Below are 19,196 nucleotides of genomic sequence, written 5' to 3'. Positions count from 1 at the left end.
TCCAGGTCATGAAACGGTTGCATGAACAGTTGCCTAGCACAACCTTTTCTTAACTTCTACGGGATCGGTGTCCCGTATACGGGACGGTTGAGCTAACGTGCGCTAATGTGATTAGCATGACTGTTGCAAGTAACAGCAAACCTTCCAGGACATAGACATGTCTTATATGGGCAGAAAGCGTAAATTCTTGTTCATCTAACTGCACTGTCCAATTTACAGTAGCTATTACAGTGAAAAAGACCATGCTATTGTTTGAGGAGAGTGCACAACAACAAAAACTTATCACGGCAACTGGTTTGATACATTCACCTCTGAAGGTAAATAATGTACTTACATTCAGTAATCTTGCTCTGATTTGTCATCCTGAGGGTCCCAGAGATAAAATGTAGCATAGTTTTATTTGATAAAATCCATTTTTATATTCAAATGTGGGAACTGGGTCCTACAGTTTGAACCCTTGTTATCTCTGGCTCCACACCCACCCCGCCCGGCCATCTAGATGTGTGAAAGTTAGTGTATAAGCTAATGATCCATCATGTATGACATTCCTGGGAGTGTGTAAACTTACATTTTGTATTATCATATCCTTTTTGTATGTTCTCTATAGTTATGTACTTGAAAATGTATCAATTGACCAATTCGGCACATTTGGGTAGACTTGATACAAAATAGTCCAGTATTGCAATGCTTCACTGGATCAATCTGAAACTTTGCACACACACTGCTAAATTGCGCCTAAACTACAATATTATGTTGTGGCCTTTCTCTTGCATTTCAAAGATGATGAAAAAATTTAATAAGAAAATACGCATGTTTTTTTGTTTGTATTATCTTTTACCAGATCTAATGTGTTATATTCTCCTACATTAATTTCAAATTTCCACAAACTTAAAAGTGTTTCTTTTCAAATGGTATCAATAATATGCATATCCTTGCTTCAGTTCCTGAGCTACAGGCAATTGGATTTGGGTATGTCATTTTAGGCGAAAATTGAAAAAAAGGGTACGATCCTTAAGAGGTTAACTGACATTAACTGAATGTAGGACACCCCAATGGTACATAGATGAGGCAGACTGTCCTCACTGTCATCAAAGCCAACATCAACAAACCCAACTAAGCAGGATACATGAATGCAACCATGGTATTTTTGTGCCATGAATGAGTCTGACGTCCTAGTTCTATGACTGTTTCATTGTTTATAGTACCCAGTGACATCCAAAAATTAACACTACTGTGTAATGCTCGCTTGAATGGATTTCACTCAAATGAAAATGGCTGCCATATACAAAACATCAAGGAATTTGATGAGAGGTCTATGGGGACAGAATTTGAGCATGCTTTGTAGCCTTTGCTTATTTTGCTATTATCAGACCACTCTGTCCCCATCAGAGAGGTACACACTGCTTCACTGTGAGAGGCTTTGCCCACTGCCTTGACTAAGCAAATTTAAAAGGCTGTTTATTCTTGTTACAATACGTCCTTTTCAAAAAAAAAAATGTGTGTGAAGATGAAAAATGCCATGTTCTCATACCTGGGTCCAGTCATTCCCCACCAGCAAGGTCTGTGTTACTAACTACTAACATATTTACCTACCAGCCAATGTATTATTTTTAGTGTGACTAAAATGTGCATGGCACACTTGTTGTGAACTTAGTTTTATGTAAACAGTTGAAGCCATTAAATAATGTAGACATATTAATGAATAAACCAATATTGTGTGTTTGAGCACTTATAATGCAATAATGAGTGAGATTGCGAAGTGAAAGCCTAATAGGCCTCCTGTAGCTCAGTTGGTAGAGCATGGCGCTTGCATCGTCAGGGTTGTGGGTTCGATTCCCACGGGGGGCCAGTATGAAAAATGTATACACTCACTAACTGTAAGTAACTCTGGATAAGAGCGTCTGCTAAATGACTAAAATGTAATAGTTGATTATGATGGTACAGTATTTATTTTGCCATTAAAACGGTTCAATAGTTGCTGCTAATAATTATGCATTACCGTATGAATGTATGTGGATTACCACATCAATGAATGCAAATGAGATAAAATGAATGCATATTCATGATTTCACTAGTGTTTGGTGTCATCTATGTAAATAAATACAAAAATATGAATACATTATTTCCAATTAATGAGTGTAAAAAGTTTTATCAAACAATACAGGTACAAATTCATCAAGCGTTTCAACATATTAAACAGAGTCCTAAAGTTATTGCATAAATTTTTTGTTCAACACCTTTCAATATTACAGTACATCATTAGTTCAACATGACACAAATACATACTCAATGACTCAGTAAAATATAACTCAGTTAAACAAAACAATAAAAAATAAAAAATCCACAGGACAATGAACTGCATAAATATCAAAACAGAAGGCACTTTCTATTGTACACTACTTCAACTTGGCTAAAAGTCTAAATGATGAAGGAAGGCAGAATGGACGTTCTAAGCGGTGCCAAGACCCTTTCTTAATGCTATAGCCTGGTATGAGCATGGTGTCTGTAGAGTGGTCAGACGTGATTATGTCTCCCTCTGTAGTACACCTGCTCCCACACCACAGTTCGACACATGCAGAAGAAGCCCCACAGATTGCAGAGAATGCCCCGATCAAAGGGGTTCTCCTCTTCAATGTAGCTCTTCAGGTAGGAGAGCCGGTGACGGGACATGAACTCCCAGGTGGTGGAGTTGATGGAGATCAGATAGAGGTGGCAGCCCAGGAGCAGGACCACCACCATGGACAACACACCTACAACACACAGCGCCGCCAGCAGAAACCCATTCACACTGAGCCACAGTTTCCAAGTGGCGGCTGAATGGAAACCTGAGCTGAAAGACAGAACATATGTGTCATTTAACAGTACATCAAATTATATTTACAGCAATAATACAACAAGGGAACCATTGTGTATGTGGGACCAAAAGTATTTCAACTACATCTCAGGGATAATAACTCTGAGCTACCCACATCAGGTTAAATCACCCACACTCACCAAGCAATCTGCAGGGCCCAGAGTAGAGCAAGCAGCTGCACGGCCAGATAGATGATGAACTTGCAGTGGTTCCTCACACCCACACAATTCTCTATCCATGGACAGTGATGGTCAAACCCCCTTACACAATGTTTACAGCTCTGGCAGTGCTTAGCTCTCATGGGCTGCTGCTTGAGACCAAGGGGAGAGAAGAAGCCATACATACTAACAACAACATAACACACACCCAATATGTCATTTAATCTGTGATCTAAGATTGTGGTAATGTAAGTATATAAGTTATGTTAGTAGAAAGGAGCCACACCGGCGCAGACGAGGAGTGGGGTGTCACGGTTTCGGCCGAGACTGCTCCTCCTCCTGGTTTGGGCAGGCTTCGGCGTTCGCCGTCCCCGGAGTACTAGCTGCCACCGTTGAATGTTTCGTGGTGTGATTGCTTTGGTCTGTCTTGTACACCTGTGTCTGTTTGTGTTCTGATTACGTGTCCTATAAGTTCCCTGTTTGGTATTGGTTAGATTGTGTGTTGTTGTCTGCCTGTATTTTCGGAGCTGCGTTTTGACGCTCTGTTTGTTTGTTTAGTGTTTACGCATGGTTTACGTATTCACTCGCCTCTGTTTGTTTTCGAGGCCGTGTATTGTAATTTAGCACTTTTGACTAGTAAAGTCTGTTGGACGAAGCCTCTGTGTCCTGCGCCTGACTCCTCCACCACATCCACATCGGTTCTACTGACATGGGGTTTTGAGGTATCATCTCCATCTCTCTTCACACTAACACATTCAAGGGCAAAGATAATGTAATAGCAGAAAGGAATACATCTCATAAGAAGGGCTTTTAGGGTGGTTGGTGGAAGATATTGTTCACCTTGACAGAGTGAACAAAGCCCGGGTCCATCAGAGAGACAGTGAAATACAGCATCACTGACAGCAGGACCAGCAAGGAAAACACTACACGCTGCATCAACTCTCCATTCTCCTCTTGTCTTTGCAGGTCTTAACAGGTGAGATATAAAGTCACCAAAACACCACAGAAATCCAACACAGCAACAAGTGGAAAGCTGTTAAAATTACTATTGTATTCACTTTGGCTAAATTATAAGGCTGGCTAGCCTGCAAGCTATCACTAGCTCGTATTGTTGTCATAATGTGACAGTCTCCCAGTCTGTCTTGCCTGGCAAGCTAACGTTAGCTAGCTAGCTAAATGGCTAATGAAATTGGTTCACCTCGAAGAGTAATTTACAAGTGTAATATAAGAATAGTATCAGTGTGATAACCCATGTTAGGATGACATGTACGGTCCTAATTAGAAAACCAAATCGAAACACATTTTTAAACATCGTGGCACAATCGAAGTCGGACACTAGCTAGCTAGCAAAGTTATTCTTCTTCAATGAGGTTTAACGGCGGTTGGCATCCAATAAATGTTGCCTTACCGCCACCAACTAGACTGGGGTATAAACCCTTATACTTTGTGTGAAAAAGGGGAAAGTAAAAAGAAAAATAATAGATAAATAAAAATACCCTGCCATCTAACCCTACACTCATTAAAATCCCACCACCCTATTCCACCATTTAAACCTAACTGGTCCTACCTCAGGCCAACGGCCTGAGAAGACTGGACTCCACTAGTCAACACACCTTGTAACTCTTCTGATGCCATATCTCCTACACCCAAATACTTTTCTGCAGCCTCCACCACAACATTTTCTGCGACTTTACGTTCCATCCCTGTGGATTACCAATACTATGAACTAGGGCTGACCCCAATTAGTCAACTGGTCGATTGTTTGGTCGTTAGGCTGTTGGTCGACCAAGATTGTTTTATGCGCCCATCTCAGTGAACTAATCCATTGCAGAGGCCTATACTAAAAGCCAGTTTATACTTGATCTGAAAATGTGGTCGGAGGCTCCATATGGAGGGTGTGATGCAATTTCAGAGCCTCCAGAGGCATGCAGAAGCCAAATCGAGCTCCGTACCGCATCGCCATGTGCCTCCCAAAATGTGTAACAATGCGGAGGGCTCTGTATAGCTCCACATTGACATGATTGGTTGGCGGTAGAAAACACAAACTCACTTCCTTGGCAACCGCTCTGCACTGCTCCACGAAGCACAAGAAGTATGAATGCCCTGACTTCTGCTGAGGTCATATCACCGTAAATGCTGCATGGCCAATGCAGAAGTTGGATAAACCATGCGCCTAGATGCACAATGCACTTCTCTCTCCAGAATGGGCTCTCTCCTGCCAATTTGTGCACATTCATTGATTCATAACTTAATTGTGTGAGTTGTTTGGGTTTGATTGTTAGTGTATATCAATTCCCCTTTACATATATCACCAGTAGTACATTTACTGTTAATTCCTATAATTTCTCATCTACAATGTTTGTTACTTTGGTTATGGTAATTTATGTGAATGAATTCAATATTATTATTCCAGCCTTCCAGTTATTGTCGGAGTAGACACATTGTTTGCAGAGTGCACAACCTATGCTACACTTGTGAGAAACAAGTTTTGGTTGATTTCATTCCATTTATGAGTTTAGTCAATTTAGTCATTGTCTTTTGTTTGGAGCTCTCCTGTCAATGTTGAGTAAGGACACACAAGTATAGAAGTAGGCCCATAGGCTACCTGGCCTGAGCGCAAATATAGGCATATAAATGTGCTCATTTGGGGATCTGATAGTATTTCTGATTGGCTTAATGCACCACCACTGATGAACTGTGGAGCTTCTCAAATTAATGTTTTCTTCACCTCAAACAGCAAGCAAACAAAGTCTGTTTTTACATCCATTGAGAATTACAATAGTTTCTCAATGTAATTGAAAAATCTTTCCAGCTCTCTGTCTTTCGATAACCACTCAGCGTGAAAGGGAAAAATGTCATGCTCTGATCCAGTGGAAACTTCATAAAATAGGCCTACCTGATTACTTCTTATCAGTGCTTGACTTGGACTGAAATAGGTTCCGGTACTCATTTTGGGTGGTGATACTGTTTATATTAAGGTGCAGGAGCTCCACAATACCTTTGAGCTAATATTCTATAAGAGGAACAGGAGCTCAAGCAGTAGAACATTTGAGGTACCGGTACTCAGCTCCGGTGAGCTCCTGCCCAAGTCGAGCACTGCTTATCCCTTGCACAAATAGCCTACAGCTGTGTCTGTCCTGAGCTCACTGGCGCTGGAAACTCTGAGGACCCAGAATATTTTATACAAGTTCACGCAGATCGGTAGAAATGGTAAGATAAATTGGCATTCCACATGAGAAAGGTTGCCGACTCCTCCCGTAGCCTATTACCGGCAACTTCGGGAGAGTAATGGCAGAATCTGTGAAAATATTGACTAAATTTGGTCGAAGAACAGACGACTTTCAATCAACCAAGATTTTTTTCAGGCGGGGACAGCCCTACTATGAATGCTAAAAAGCCAATCTTACTGAAGCATATATCACTCGTTGGCCTATCCCTCTAAGCTGGCACAGATCTACTACTTACACAAATCCTCTCAGGATCCCTCCCCCTTGACCCATCTTCCTCTACTTTCTTCACTGTCTCAGCATATGACACCCTCTGCACTACTCTAACCCTGGTAACCTCAACCTGCCTCTCTCGCACCGTACACTTCTGACCCCGAGCCCCATGGGCACCCCTACAACAAACACATGCCGCTTCTTTGTCTCATGCCCTTCTGCATACTTCTCACACCTAGGAACCTCCCTGCTCCTACACACTGCTGCCACATGCCCATAAGCTTGACACCTGTAACAACATAATGGATTCGGCACAAGCTCTTATGGGATAACTGAAATATCCTAACATCACTTAGTCGGGCAAAGACTCAACATCAAAACTCAAAAGAACAGACAATGAATCTTCTGTTTCACCACTCACGCCACCTTGTCTGCGTCACACCAAATAACAAGCATCACAAACATCGGGAATCTTCCCCTTCAGTTGGTCCATTTCCACATTTACAGCTACCCCAGTAATCATTCCTTTCAATGGCGCCCTTTTCGTGAGAGCAAAACAAGTCACAGCTCTTGTCCCCTTTCGTATGGCGCGGAGCGCCCACTCCCACTGACCAGCAGAAACACAAACAGTTATCACAAGACCACTTCGGGTTATCTTTACCAATTCCACAGCACCCAACTCCATTTTCACCCTCCCTGAAACCACATATGGATCAGCCAAAAGGCAGGGATCCACTTTCTCCACTCCAACCATGACTAATCTTTATCCTGACCATCTGTGCAAGCCTCGGGCTCCGAGAACTTCACACCTACCACCTCCGATAATTTACCTTCACTCACTTCCATTTCTCCTCCAGACCTCGACCCGGCGTATGGGTCACTCTGTTTACACCACTATTAATCTTCGACAAACCATCTCCCTTTTTTCCAGCCATTTTCAACCGATTCAAGCTCACCCTCTACCTCCTCTGTATTCCAAGAATACTTATTCTTATGACATTGCACTTCTCCTAACAAACATCTCATTCTTGCCCTCTCAAGGGACGCCATTTTCCTCTGCTATCCTTATTTATTTTTTATTAACAATAAGTCAAAACAAAAGGTACACGAGGAACACAAGTATACATACATAATATACAAAGGACAGTTGGGCTAGGGGGTACAATAACAAATTACACAAAGACCTTAAGGGATATACACACATTTATAATTCTAACAGCTCTTTTAATTGTCTTAAAATATTGTTCAATTTATTTTTGTAAGGCAAGAAAAAGGGGTGTTTTGTTTGTAATCATTGAAAAGAAAAAGGCACAATGCTCACTCACCATTTATTTAATTTTATTTAAACTATTAAAAGCTTCTTAAAAGTAGTCATTTTTAAATAATCTGAAAACTAAGCATCTCAATAATTAACACAAAGGTATGTCAAATCAGGTAATGCCAAATTTCAGTCTGTAGGAAGTATACTTTGAATTAATTTCCCTCAGTCATTAGGTGCATTTTTTTGTCACACTCCCTTCTAAAGAGTCCTTGTGAGCATCAGAGGAAAAGAGAAGGCATGTGTTCCTGAGAGTCTTCGTTTTCAGGAATGGGGTCATAATATTTTCTAGCTTAAACCGTTCAAACACTAGAGCTAAATTAATATAAATAAAATAAATCAACATGCCACATAGGCGCTAGAAACCACATAATAGTTAGTCATTTTGGCACTGAATGTTGGATTTTGGAGATTCTCTCTCTCCAGATCTTTTATTAAATGTTCAGAACGCTTTAAACGGGCCAAAGTAAATGAACGGGCCGGATCTGGCCCGCGGCCACCAGATTGAATAGTCCTGACATAAGACAAGGGTGCTCATCTGAGAGCGGGTATAACTTATATAGTGACCAAATGAAGCTGCAGCTGTGTAAAAACATACTTTAAAAAATCCAAGGCACTCTTCTGGAAAAGTTAAGCCTTTATTTTAGCGGCTTATTGCATAGCAAAAATGTAAGGGCACCAACGCATTGCGGCTCACCGGTCACAGCAGTGACAGGTGAAATTAATGACCAACAATTCAATTAATCACCAAAAATTAAAGGAGAGTGGACAATATTAACCAATCTATTAAGACAAAAAACCAAACATATCAGTAAAATAAAAATAAATCAATAACTATAGGCCAATACAATGTATGTTTCACGCAAATAAACTCAAGATGGATTTTTTTTTTTTTTACATTTAGAATATTTCTGAAAGATCCTTATTGAACATCTACGCTCAGCCACGTCCAAGTGAGGGGACACACTCAAGGAGTCAAGAAATACACCAAAGACGTGAATATTATACAATACTTTTAATTTGCTCAAAGAACATTGTACCAAATGGTCCATTAAAAAAGGTTTAACCAAAGTTTAAGTGATTTCCCACATTGTATCTAAAGGTAATGCAAAACCTTCAAATGTGTCTCCAGCATTAAAGTACATTAGTGTTACTCATCAATCTACTCAAAGCTCTAAAATCAAGTTTTGGTTTTAGGTACAAAGACATTGATTAAGTGACCTGAAAACCAAGACTGTTCTGACCGTCACAAGAACTCAAATACATACATAGATTTGCCCTCAACACAGAAGCAATTAATTTCGATAATAAACAACCAATAGAGGACAAATATATGCAAAATTGACTCAAGCAATAATTGAAAACTCATGTGATCTTATTTTGCAAACACACCCACTTATTCATACATAATATGGCTCTTCAGTTAGTTAACCATAACAATCAAACTTATGAACATAAAGCCAGTTACTGCCGTGTTCTGAACAAAAACGTAACGATGTAATCTCCAGACAAACAAAAAACAGAAATAAATATTAGATCGATATGGACATCAATAAATACTTAACTCAAATCAGAAATACAGCGTCATTCAGTCAGAAATGGCAGTGCGAATAAATTGTTCATCTGTACTAAGTGAGAAGGGAAAATATTCACCACATGCGCTTTTGTCCAATTGCCTACATACAGGGGAATATTAATGAATATAATTTTCATATCAGGCAAAGACAAAAGCAGATGTGGGGAGAGAACCAATAACTAGTCAGAAAACCTGTTAATGCTAAGGAAAATGTCTTAATACATCATGTTAATCCAAAAACGTTTTTTGCATTGGGCATAACTGAAGTAGTTTCTACTTAAGGAGACTTGTGCAGTTTGAACTGTTGCACAACCTGATTTACTGAGTGAAACCATAGAGAGACAGGAACATTCTCACAGAGGCACTCTACCACAAACTGGCAACAAGAACAATAATTGGTCCCCAATTATAGAGTTACTCATTCAGTTGAGTAGCTATTTAACCAACATTCCTTATAGAATTCTGGTCACAACGCAACAATTGATCTTCTAAAATAAACTATTAAATAATAGCAGCAATAGCAATATTGAGAGAAGCTCCCCCTTCCCTCCTTTTCAGCTCAGAGTCAATTCCATTTCATTCTGTTGTCCCTTGTTCTCCATCTTCTGGCATTCACAGAATGAGATGGCTCCATAAACCTCAAGTACCAAGAGTCTCTGAGATTCCTTAGCCTCAACTCTGAGGGGTCTCTTCCCGCCCTCCCCCAACTCTGAGCAGTTGATCCATTCAGATGTTGTGAGTCACCTCATCGCGACTTAACTCCCAGCGACGTCTTCAGGTTCTCGTACACCACATAGCTGATGCTGACAGCTGGAATGACCTTCAGGAAGTTAGGGGCCAGGCCCCTGTAGAGGCCAGTGGCCCCTTCTGTCTGGATGATTTGTTTGAAGAGCCCTGACATTGTCATCTGTGGGCTGCCCTCCAGCATGGCTATAGGAGATAAATGGCAATAGAGCCAAGGAACAGCAAAACATGTAGTCATTTAATAAAATGAAAATATTCCAATAAGCAGTGTAAATTAGGTGTGCATTGTTGAAGGTCTCACCTTGTGCCTGCATGCGGGTCCTGACAAGGGCCAGGGGGTAGCTGGCCAGCTGACCACAGGTGCTGGAGACTGTGCCACATCCAAGCAGAACTAACACTCCCGGGTCAGTACTGTTGGTGCCATACTTCTCTAACCAAGAGTTCTTCAATGTCTGTGGAAAAAGGAGCATAGTCAGAGACGATTCCAAATGGAGCATCCAATGCAGTGAAAACAGCCTTCTCTGGGTCTCCTCTTACCTCATACACAGCCAGGTCGATTCCAGCGTAGGGGATGATGCCCATCATATTGGGGATAAAGCCCTTGTAAAAGGCACCCAGTCCCTCTCTCCTGAAGATGTTCTTTGCACAGTCAGAGATGCCTGAGTACTGACCAGTCTTTCGCAGGGCAAGCCGTGTTTTCAGAACCTGGTGAGCAGAAATAAAAACAACTTTGAAAATCTAGCAGGTGGAATGTAATCGGAGTGAAAACATTGGCATTACGAACTTATTTGCATATAAAATCATAAATGTTTGTCCTTATCCTGATGTAATCATTCCAGATCTAATTGTAATGCTAGAGGGTGATGATTGATGGCTGCTCACCTCCATGGGGTAGATGGTGCTCTGAGCGATAACTCCAGCCATAGAGCCAGCTACAAAACGCTCCAGGATGCTAAGTGTCTCCTTATCACTGCCAATCAAACGCTTGATCTAAGCCAGAGTGACCATTGAAAGGAGAGAGAGGGGAGGAGATAGGACAAACTGTTAGAACATGGTCGTCACATAGGGAATTTAGATGAGTGAGTTCTCTCACACACACACTCGTTTGGACACACCTACTCATTCAAGGGTTATTCTTTATTTTTACTATTTTCTACATTGTAGAATAATAGTGAAGACATCAAAACTATGAAATAATACATATGGAATTGTGTAGTAACCAAAAAAAGTGTTAAACTAATCAAAATATATTTTATATTTGAGTTTCTCCAAATAGCCACCCTTTGCCTTGATGACAGCTTTGCACACTCTTGGCATTCTCTCAACCAGCTTCACCTCAAATGCTTTTCCAACAGTCTTGAAGGAGTTCCCATATATTCTGAGCACTTGTTGGCTACTTTTCCTTCAAGTATCTTCTTATTGGTGTCCTTTAGTAGTGGTTTCTTTGCAGCAATTCGAACATGAAGGCCTGATTCACACAGTCTCCTCTGAACAGTTGATGTTGAGATGTGTCTGTGACTTGAACTCTGTGAAGCATGTATTTGGGCTGCAATTTCTGAGGCTGGTAACTCTAATGAACTTATCCTCTGCAGCAGAGGTAACTCTGGGTCTTCCTTTCCTGTGGCGGTCCTCATGAGAGCCAGTTTCATCATAGCACTTGATGGTTTTTGCGACTGCACTTGAAGAAACTTTCAAAGTTCTTGAAATGTTCTGTATTGACTGACCTTCATGTCCTAAAGTAATGATGGACTGTCATTTCTCTTTGCTTATTTGAGCTGTTCTTGCCATAATATGGACTTCGTCTTTTACCAAATAGGGCTCTCTTCTGTATACCCCCCTTCCTTGTCACAACAACTGATTGGCACAAACGCATAAAAAAATTCCACAAATTAACTTAAGGTACACCTGTTAATTGAAATGCATTTCAGGTGACTACCTCATGAAGCTGGTTGAGAGAATGCCAAGAGTGTTTTGATTTGTTTAACACTTTTGGTTACTACATGATTCCATATGAGTTATTTCATAGTTTATGTCTTCACTATTATTCTACAATTTAAAAATAAATAAATAAAAACCCTTGAATGAGTAGATGTGTCCAAACTTTTGACTGGTAGTATATATGAGTCCAAACCGTCTCTAAATTAAGAAAAATGATATAGGAGCAGGTGTTGCATTGCATGTAGTACCTGCTCATAGGCCATGAACTTGATCGCGGATTCGGGGGCAATTTTGATGATGTTGATTCCGTTCCCTCTCCACAGAGACCTCATCCCACCTTCTTTGATCATCTGGGTGAGCCCACTCATGATGCACATGTTGTTGCTACGGGAACCATGGACCTGACAAACCAAGAATATCAATGTTTATCATACAGAAGTCACATTACCAATGAGATAATTAGGGCCGTATTCTGACTTGAGATCAGTGCGCTTAACTGAAATGTTCATGCAAGTCTCCCATTGACGTCAATTAATGATTTACACGAAAGTCTATGTTGTGCAAGCTTATTTCAACTCTGAAATTGGGCCTTTTCTTCTCAAAACATTTATTAAGTTATTTAAGTAATGAGGCATTAGCTCTGAGAATGTGAGTATATTTGCTTAACAGGGGAATCAATGTGGAACAAGTCAAAGTGTACTGGGGTCAGTTGTACCAACCGACAGATGACTCTAGACGACCTGTTCAAACAGACCCACTGACGTCAATCGGCGGTCCACAATTTGCTATCACGTAAAATCTGATCTACTCACTTCTGACTCATCTGCTGCTGCAGCCAATCACATCTCAACAGAGAAGGTGTGCTGGTTCTCAGCCACAGTCATTGGTCAGTTGGATGAGCCGGGGAGAACAAACAGCCCCTAGGACTCTTGCCCCCTGTTCTGACACATGTACTCTCAAACTAATTTACGTACTCATTAACCCATTTATGACTCTTAGGTAATCGCTCTTGCAACAGTTCTGTTATGTGCCTACAGGTTACAGAAGATGCCCACTTTCACTCAACAATGAATAGGTAATTGAGGGCAAGGTGTACCATTCCTAGGCCTTGAACTGTTGTTGGGAATACAGGGCTGTGATGTATCTATTAAGACAGTAGATCAAGGGCTTCTTACCTGCATGAGTACTTTGAGTCGGTCTAAAGGGGCGGTAAATGTTCGGGACACTGCTCCTGCACCTCCGCCTGCAACCATATGCCTCCACCACATCCCTGTCAGTTTCTCCTCTGTTGTGAAGTCATCAGGCACCATCAGATTCTCACCTACATCAAACAGCTAGAGAGAGCAGAAAGATATACAACATTAGTATAATTATCCACTATTAGCCCATTTACTTTGTCCCAAAATACATTAGTTATCCAAGCAGTTGCAACGCCAAGTTTAGTCAAGCTATAAGGAAGTGGTGACCTGACATTTTCAGTGTGTGGGATTTCTACAGCCCCATGTTTACACTAACCATTCACCTAGAGGTGACTAGGGACAAGCAGTATTGACAGCTAAATGTGCGTCAGAGGAGATTCTGCGCTTACCCCTTCAGAGCATAGGTCTACAGGTTATGAGGCTTTAGGTCAGAGTGGACTTAATGTTCTGAGTTAGGAAGCAAGTTGGATTCTGTACGTTTCCTGTTCTGTTATTTCTGGGACACTGCTGTGTAATCTGACATCAAACCAGAGAAAACATAAGGATGCTTCTGCTTTAATGCCGTGGTTCAGACTTGACATGCACTGTTGATATTATAAGGGTAAAGACTGAAGGGAATGTTCCCTCCTTGTAACACGGTTTGTTGCAAAATGACAATCTTGGTCAGCCAGGGAGACTCCCCAGACATAGCTTAGGGTACAAGTCCCTAGAGAGGTGCCTTTGAAAGACCCATACCAGAGTGAAGGGAATGACTGAAGGGAATGTTCCCTCCTTGTAACACGGTTTGTTGCAAAATGACAATCTTGGTCAGCCAGGGAGACTCCCCAGACATAGCTTAGGGTACAAGTCCCTAGAGAGGTGCCTTTGAAAGACCCATACCAGAGTACAGGCTCTATCCATCTTTACCATGCCAGCGTCAAATCACTAACTGAAAACTATTTAATGATAGCCAAGCCCTTAGAAATGGCGTTAAAATCTGAAATTGGCAGCACCTGTTATATAAGTGTAATTAATACTACTGGCACGAGTTAGTCAGGCCAAAGTGACTCAAGAGTTAATGCTGCATGACATTTTGCCTGGCCTTTGTGTTAGGTGGTCATCTCATCTCCAAGGGAGTACTTCTGAATATTTTTAGCCGGAGCTCAACCTATAAAGGCTGTTCTGTAGCTCTTGGCACATAGGAGAGGTAAACAGGCTAAGATTTAGATGCAGCTTCGCTCATTAAGGCGTACAGTATTTCAATACCCCACCCACATGCTGCCCAAGATCACACTGTCCTGTGAAGGAATAATTTTAGTCTCCTCCCACTTTACAAACGTAATGAACATTTTACATAAGGGATAATTAAACCTGTATCGACATTTTATATAAGGGGACAATTAATTAAACCTGTAAGTATTTTAAATCATGATCTTATATTCAGAGCTTTTCTATCCTACACCAATTAAAGTCACCAATAAGACTTTAATTGGTGACACGCCCATTCAGTGTAGATCTATGTAATAGGATTAACATTCCCATTCACAATATTGAACTGTAAAGGCTTTTGTCAGTGGATACAGAGTGTATGTACTCAAATTCATGTTAAATAGAAGTGTTCTCTGCTTTGTGGATAGCTATTTCACACCTTCTCCCCCATCCGCCCTCCTTTCTCACCGTGGAGTGTTTCCAGTAGAGGGTGATCTCAGGGATGTTGTTCCCTTTGGGCTGTAGCAGAGGGTAGTTCCTCCACTCATTCCAGTCAATGGTCATTGTTCCATTCTTATCCATGCTATTTCAAAAAAGATTCAAACAAAACCATAAACTCTTGAGAATATGTATCAATTTGGTAATAATAGCTATACACACAACATTGACCAAAATCATAAGGAAACACTGCTTCATCCTAATATCTTACCTCTGTAGGACCTTCTCTGCATGCTGCTGGGATATGTGAACACCAAGGTCCTGGAGAGACTGCATGATCTCCTTAGAATCAATTTTATCTGAATCACAATGGAAGAAGACAATTCATCACAAATCAGAATTCCACCTGAATCAGAACAAAAATTTGTATTTTATGGCAGCTTAGGCATGTTCTAAAACTGTAAGATCTGATTTGTGCATTATAGCATACCAGCTCTCCTTCTGTCCAGGTTCTTGAAGATGAGTTTCAGATCTTTCTCCTGATCTTGCAAATAGTGAACAAACTCCTCAAAGACCATCTGCCCATCCAGGTCATTGTCTGCACTTTTCACCGCTTTCTGCAGAGGCAAAAAATGAAATGATCAACAAAATAGCTTTCTTATAACCGACACCATAGAGGGACAATAACAAATACATATTTTTTGTATATTTTTTTTACATTTTAGTCATTTTAGCAGACGCTCTTATCCAGAGCGACTTACAGTTAGTGAGTGCATACATTATTTTTAAATGTTTTCTATACTGGCCCCCCGTGGGAATCGAACTCACAACCCGGGCGTTGCAAGCGCCATGCTCTACCAACTGAGCTACACAAAAGTAAACCCAAGACTGGGGCTTATCTGGAGGGGGACAATACTAATTGAATGTATGGAAGCACCTGGCAGGAGGGTAAGGTGACTGTTATGTGTGAATAATGTCAAACAGAGCATTTCTCAAATGGTGTCATCACCTGAATATCCAGCCAAGACAAACCCTTTCAACAATGTCTCTGATTGAGGCAAAGACCACCAAGGCCATATGTTGAAAGACGTTGACTCAAATCTAGGCTAACCTGTCCTTCATTTAAAACTATTTTGTCACGTGTGAGAGAGAACAACGTGTTTTCACTTTCAAATGTGACATTAGGCCTGTAACATGGATAGAAAGACTGCACTCTATGGGAGCGTTGTCACACAGGTAACTGCCAAAATAAAGGGAACACTTCAGTAAATGAGGGATACAAAGCATATTGAAAGCACGTGCTTCCACACAGGTGTGGTTCCTGAGTTAATTAAGTAGTTAACATCCCATCATGCTTAGGGTCATGTATAAAAATGCCCAGTTGTCCGTTATTTTGGCTAGAAGAGATATCAGTGACTTCGAAAGAGGGGTCTCAAAGGAGCTTAGGGTGGTTAAAGGATGTGTGTGTGTGTGTGTGTGTGTGTGTGTGTGTGTCAGTCACCAGATCTCAACCCAATTGAGACAGCATTTTCCACAACAATCAACAAAACACCAAATGATGGAATTTATTGTGGAAGTATGGGGGTCGCATCCCTCAAATAGAGTTACAGACACTTGTAGAATCTATGCTAAGGCGCATTGAAGGTGTTCTGGCGGCACTTGGTGGCACAACACCCTATTAAGACACTTCTTTTGGGGTTTCCTTTATTTTGGCAGATACCTGTAGTTCAAGACGGTAGATCAAATATCAACACCAGGCCAGCAACCCAACTGCTGATGCCTCAGTCTATTTTAGACCAGGTAGGTAGATGGGTTTAGCACAAGTTGGCAGGTCGACTTGTCGTTAAGGATATAGATACATGTCCACGGTACTAATACCCATGCCTGAAGACATGAGGGCTCGAATCACGATGCCAACCTCTGCCAAGAACTTCATGTCTTGAATCTGTGAGTCACGCAGTCTTTGGGGGGGGGGGGGGGGGGGGGGGGGGGGGCTTTAGAGATTTTTAAAGCCTGTCTACATAATCTGTTATATCAAATTATGCGTTCTATCTTGACTTCCATGGGTCTAAATCATTTTTGCATTCAGACTTCCATGTGTCTAAATCATTTTTGCATTCAGACTTCCATGGGTCTAAATCATTTTTGCATTCAATTCCTCCTGCAGAAATCTTTCAACATTATGGTCCGAAGTGGTGGATTACATGCAGCACTATGCAGTAGGTGCGTTTTTAGGAAAAGCCAAATTAATCACTCAAAATGTAAAACTTGCTGTGAACCTCGACGAAGCATAAAGACATATGTAAAAGAATAGACTGCAAGTCTTACCTTTCTCCATTTCCGATAAGTTGAACATTCTTGGGATGGTAGAAACACACTCAATTTGAAGAGCGATTTCAGCTCCAACGGTAGTCCATTGGACTCATAATACTCGAATTCAATAGGATCCGAATTCGGAACAGGCACATAAAGGCACAGGCCAAGCATGTTTAAATTAAAGTTTAAACCATTCCACAATAAATAAATAAATAGTACACCAGAGTGTCAATTCCCTTGGCGTGTTAATACTAAAATACCGGTAAGGAAGTGACTCATTTTATAGAAATACATGAAACCACGCCCTTTTAAATATAGACCTAATTTATATGCTCCTATGATTTTTTCCCCCTCTCTCGGTAACGTCATTTGCTATCGACCAATCACCGCATCATTCAATTGACAAGCCTTGATCTTGAGTAAAAGGTGCGCAATGATAGGTCAGTCCTACAGGTTTTATACGCGGGGTTTTACAAGGTGTAGGCCTATGTGCCTATGTGTTGTTTTGCAGTCTACCTCTAGAATACATCATATACATGAGGTCATTACATTTAAATTCATTAAATTCTTTATTTTCATCAATGTTTGTCATTCTATATTGTCATTTAAAGCTGATTGATTCTACCAGCAGACTGAATTGTGGCTGGGTAAAATACACTTAAAGATGGTCTGAGTTCAGCCAACACATCATTATAGCAACTTTCTGAGAATTTCCGTCTTAGACAGAACAAGCAGTTCCTTAGATTGTTACTTAGATTGTTATTCAACCTGGTAGTAACAATGTTTACAAATGCAGGAATTCTGAGATAACAAACAGTGCCTTTTATCATCTTATCACATGTTTAAAGGTCTAATACAGCTGTTTTCTTTTTAAAATCTCAATATCAAATAATCTCTGGGTAACAATTAAGTACCTTACTGTGATTGTTTTCAATTAAAATCGTTAAAAAAATATTATATATATATATATATATATATATATATATATATCTCAAGCAAGAGTTTTGCTAGGAATGTCTGGGAGAGGTCTGAGTGGGAGAGGAAAACTATCTGTTATTAGCAGAAAGGTTTGGAACTCTATTTCTTATTGGTCTATTAACTAATTTACTATCTGGTGATGTCACCAGGCAGGCTAAAGCTCAATCTCACCAAAACAGGCAGACATTTCAGGTGGTCTTTTCAAACAGCTTTTACAATAAAATGGCATTATCATCATTTTCTCAATTTCACAGTATTATTCAAAGCACATAGTGTAGAAATGCAGTATATATAAAACACAGGACAATTACGTTTTTGACTGCACTGGGGGCCTTTAATACCAAAATTCCAGAAGGGCTCAGTAGCAGAATTGATACAGTAAATTAGCTGTATTATAAAAGGCCTAATAGTTTGGGTGATCGTTGGCTTTCTCCAGAGAATAAATAGTAATCAACAGATTCAAACTTTTATATTCGTTTTTTGTTTGTTTGTATGTCCTGCAAGGTCTGCACTTCTCCCACCAGACCACCAGGTACTATAGAACACCGTGAGGTTGTGTGTAATGGAATGATGACAACATACCTAGATTTAAATGCCAGGCGACAAGCGCCAAGTGATGGTTGTGCTCGAACAAAGTCAAGGTTTTGGGTTAAACCATGTTGTGGACAGGTGTGGACTTGGACAATAATTCAGCCCTGGCATTTTCTCCACACCAACCCACATCACCAATTAGACTATAGTTGCTATTTTTACTGTGAAAATAGGAATCAGAATTTCAAGAATTGTTCAATAGAGAAGAATTACATACATTTTTATGTGCACTAATTAATATAATCGGCTAATTAATTTGGGGTTCAACACCTGAGGAAGTGGAAACTCAAAACACATTAACTAGATCGCTAACTCTAAATACAATACCCACTGCTAGTAGCCATGTATTCATCCAACAGTAAATGTAATGTCCTAAAAAAACATTGCAGTTGTAGGCTACTACCCATGAGACCTATGTCCTCGCAATGGCCGGTGCGCATTTCGTAAGTGCGCCGCTC

At 40.5% G+C, this 19,196-nt stretch overlaps 2 protein-coding genes across 2 annotated transcripts; both read right to left on the bottom strand.

Annotated features, from left to right (window-relative positions):
• Positions 1-2,200: 2,200 nt before the first annotated feature.
• LOC311144260 (palmitoyltransferase ZDHHC12-B-like) lies at positions 2,201-3,381 on the bottom strand. Its single transcript, XM_084180271.1, has 3 exons — positions 3,299-3,381; positions 2,995-3,161; positions 2,201-2,830 (listed from the first exon to the last, which is right to left on the bottom strand). Exons 2-3 carry the CDS (start codon positions 3,153-3,155, stop codon positions 2,515-2,517), a joined length of 477 nt encoding a protein of 158 aa, XP_084036397.1. The 5' UTR covers positions 3,156-3,161; positions 3,299-3,381; the 3' UTR covers positions 2,201-2,514.
• Positions 3,382-8,770: 5,389 nt separating this feature from the next.
• LOC311144544 (calcium-binding mitochondrial carrier protein SCaMC-2-A-like) lies at positions 8,771-17,431 on the bottom strand. Its single transcript, XM_084180573.1, has 10 exons — positions 17,182-17,431; positions 15,344-15,470; positions 15,125-15,212; positions 14,884-14,998; positions 13,204-13,362; positions 12,277-12,429; positions 10,973-11,080; positions 10,628-10,795; positions 10,392-10,542; positions 8,771-10,276 (listed from the first exon to the last, which is right to left on the bottom strand). The coding sequence occupies exons 1-10, from the start codon at positions 17,338-17,340 to the stop codon at positions 10,092-10,094; spliced, it is 1,413 nt and encodes a 470-aa protein (XP_084036699.1). The 5' UTR covers positions 17,341-17,431; the 3' UTR covers positions 8,771-10,091.
• Positions 17,432-19,196: the final 1,765 nt, after the last annotated feature.

The sequence above is a fragment of the Coregonus lavaretus genome (assembly GCF_964263955.1).
Source record: "Coregonus lavaretus genome assembly, chromosome: 17".
Lineage (NCBI taxonomy): Eukaryota > Metazoa > Chordata > Actinopteri > Salmoniformes > Salmonidae > Coregonus > Coregonus lavaretus.
Note: the sequence above shows the minus strand (reverse complement) of the source record. Positions and strands in the feature narration are given on the sequence as shown.

Excerpts from the sequence above, each read along its gene's own strand:
- LOC311144260 (XM_084180271.1), bottom strand. The coding sequence starts at position 3,155 with ATGAGAGCTAAGCACTGCCAGAGCTGTAAACATTGTGTAAGGGGGTTT. Across the intron at positions 2,831-2,994 it reads TGGGCCCTGCAGATTGCTTG|CTCAGGTTTCCATTCAGCCG; the intron begins GTGAGTGTGGGT and ends TCTGTCTTTCAG.
- LOC311144544 (XM_084180573.1), bottom strand. The coding sequence starts at position 17,340 with ATGCTTGGCCTGTGCCTTTATGTGCCTGTTCCGAATTCGGATCCTATT. Across the intron at positions 14,999-15,124 it reads GCAGAGAAGGTCCTACAGAG|CATGGATAAGAATGGAACAA; the intron begins GTAAGATATTAG and ends TTTTTGAAATAG. Across the intron at positions 12,430-13,203 it reads GACTCAAAGTACTCATGCAG|GTCCATGGTTCCCGTAGCAA; the intron begins GTAAGAAGCCCT and ends TTGGTTTGTCAG.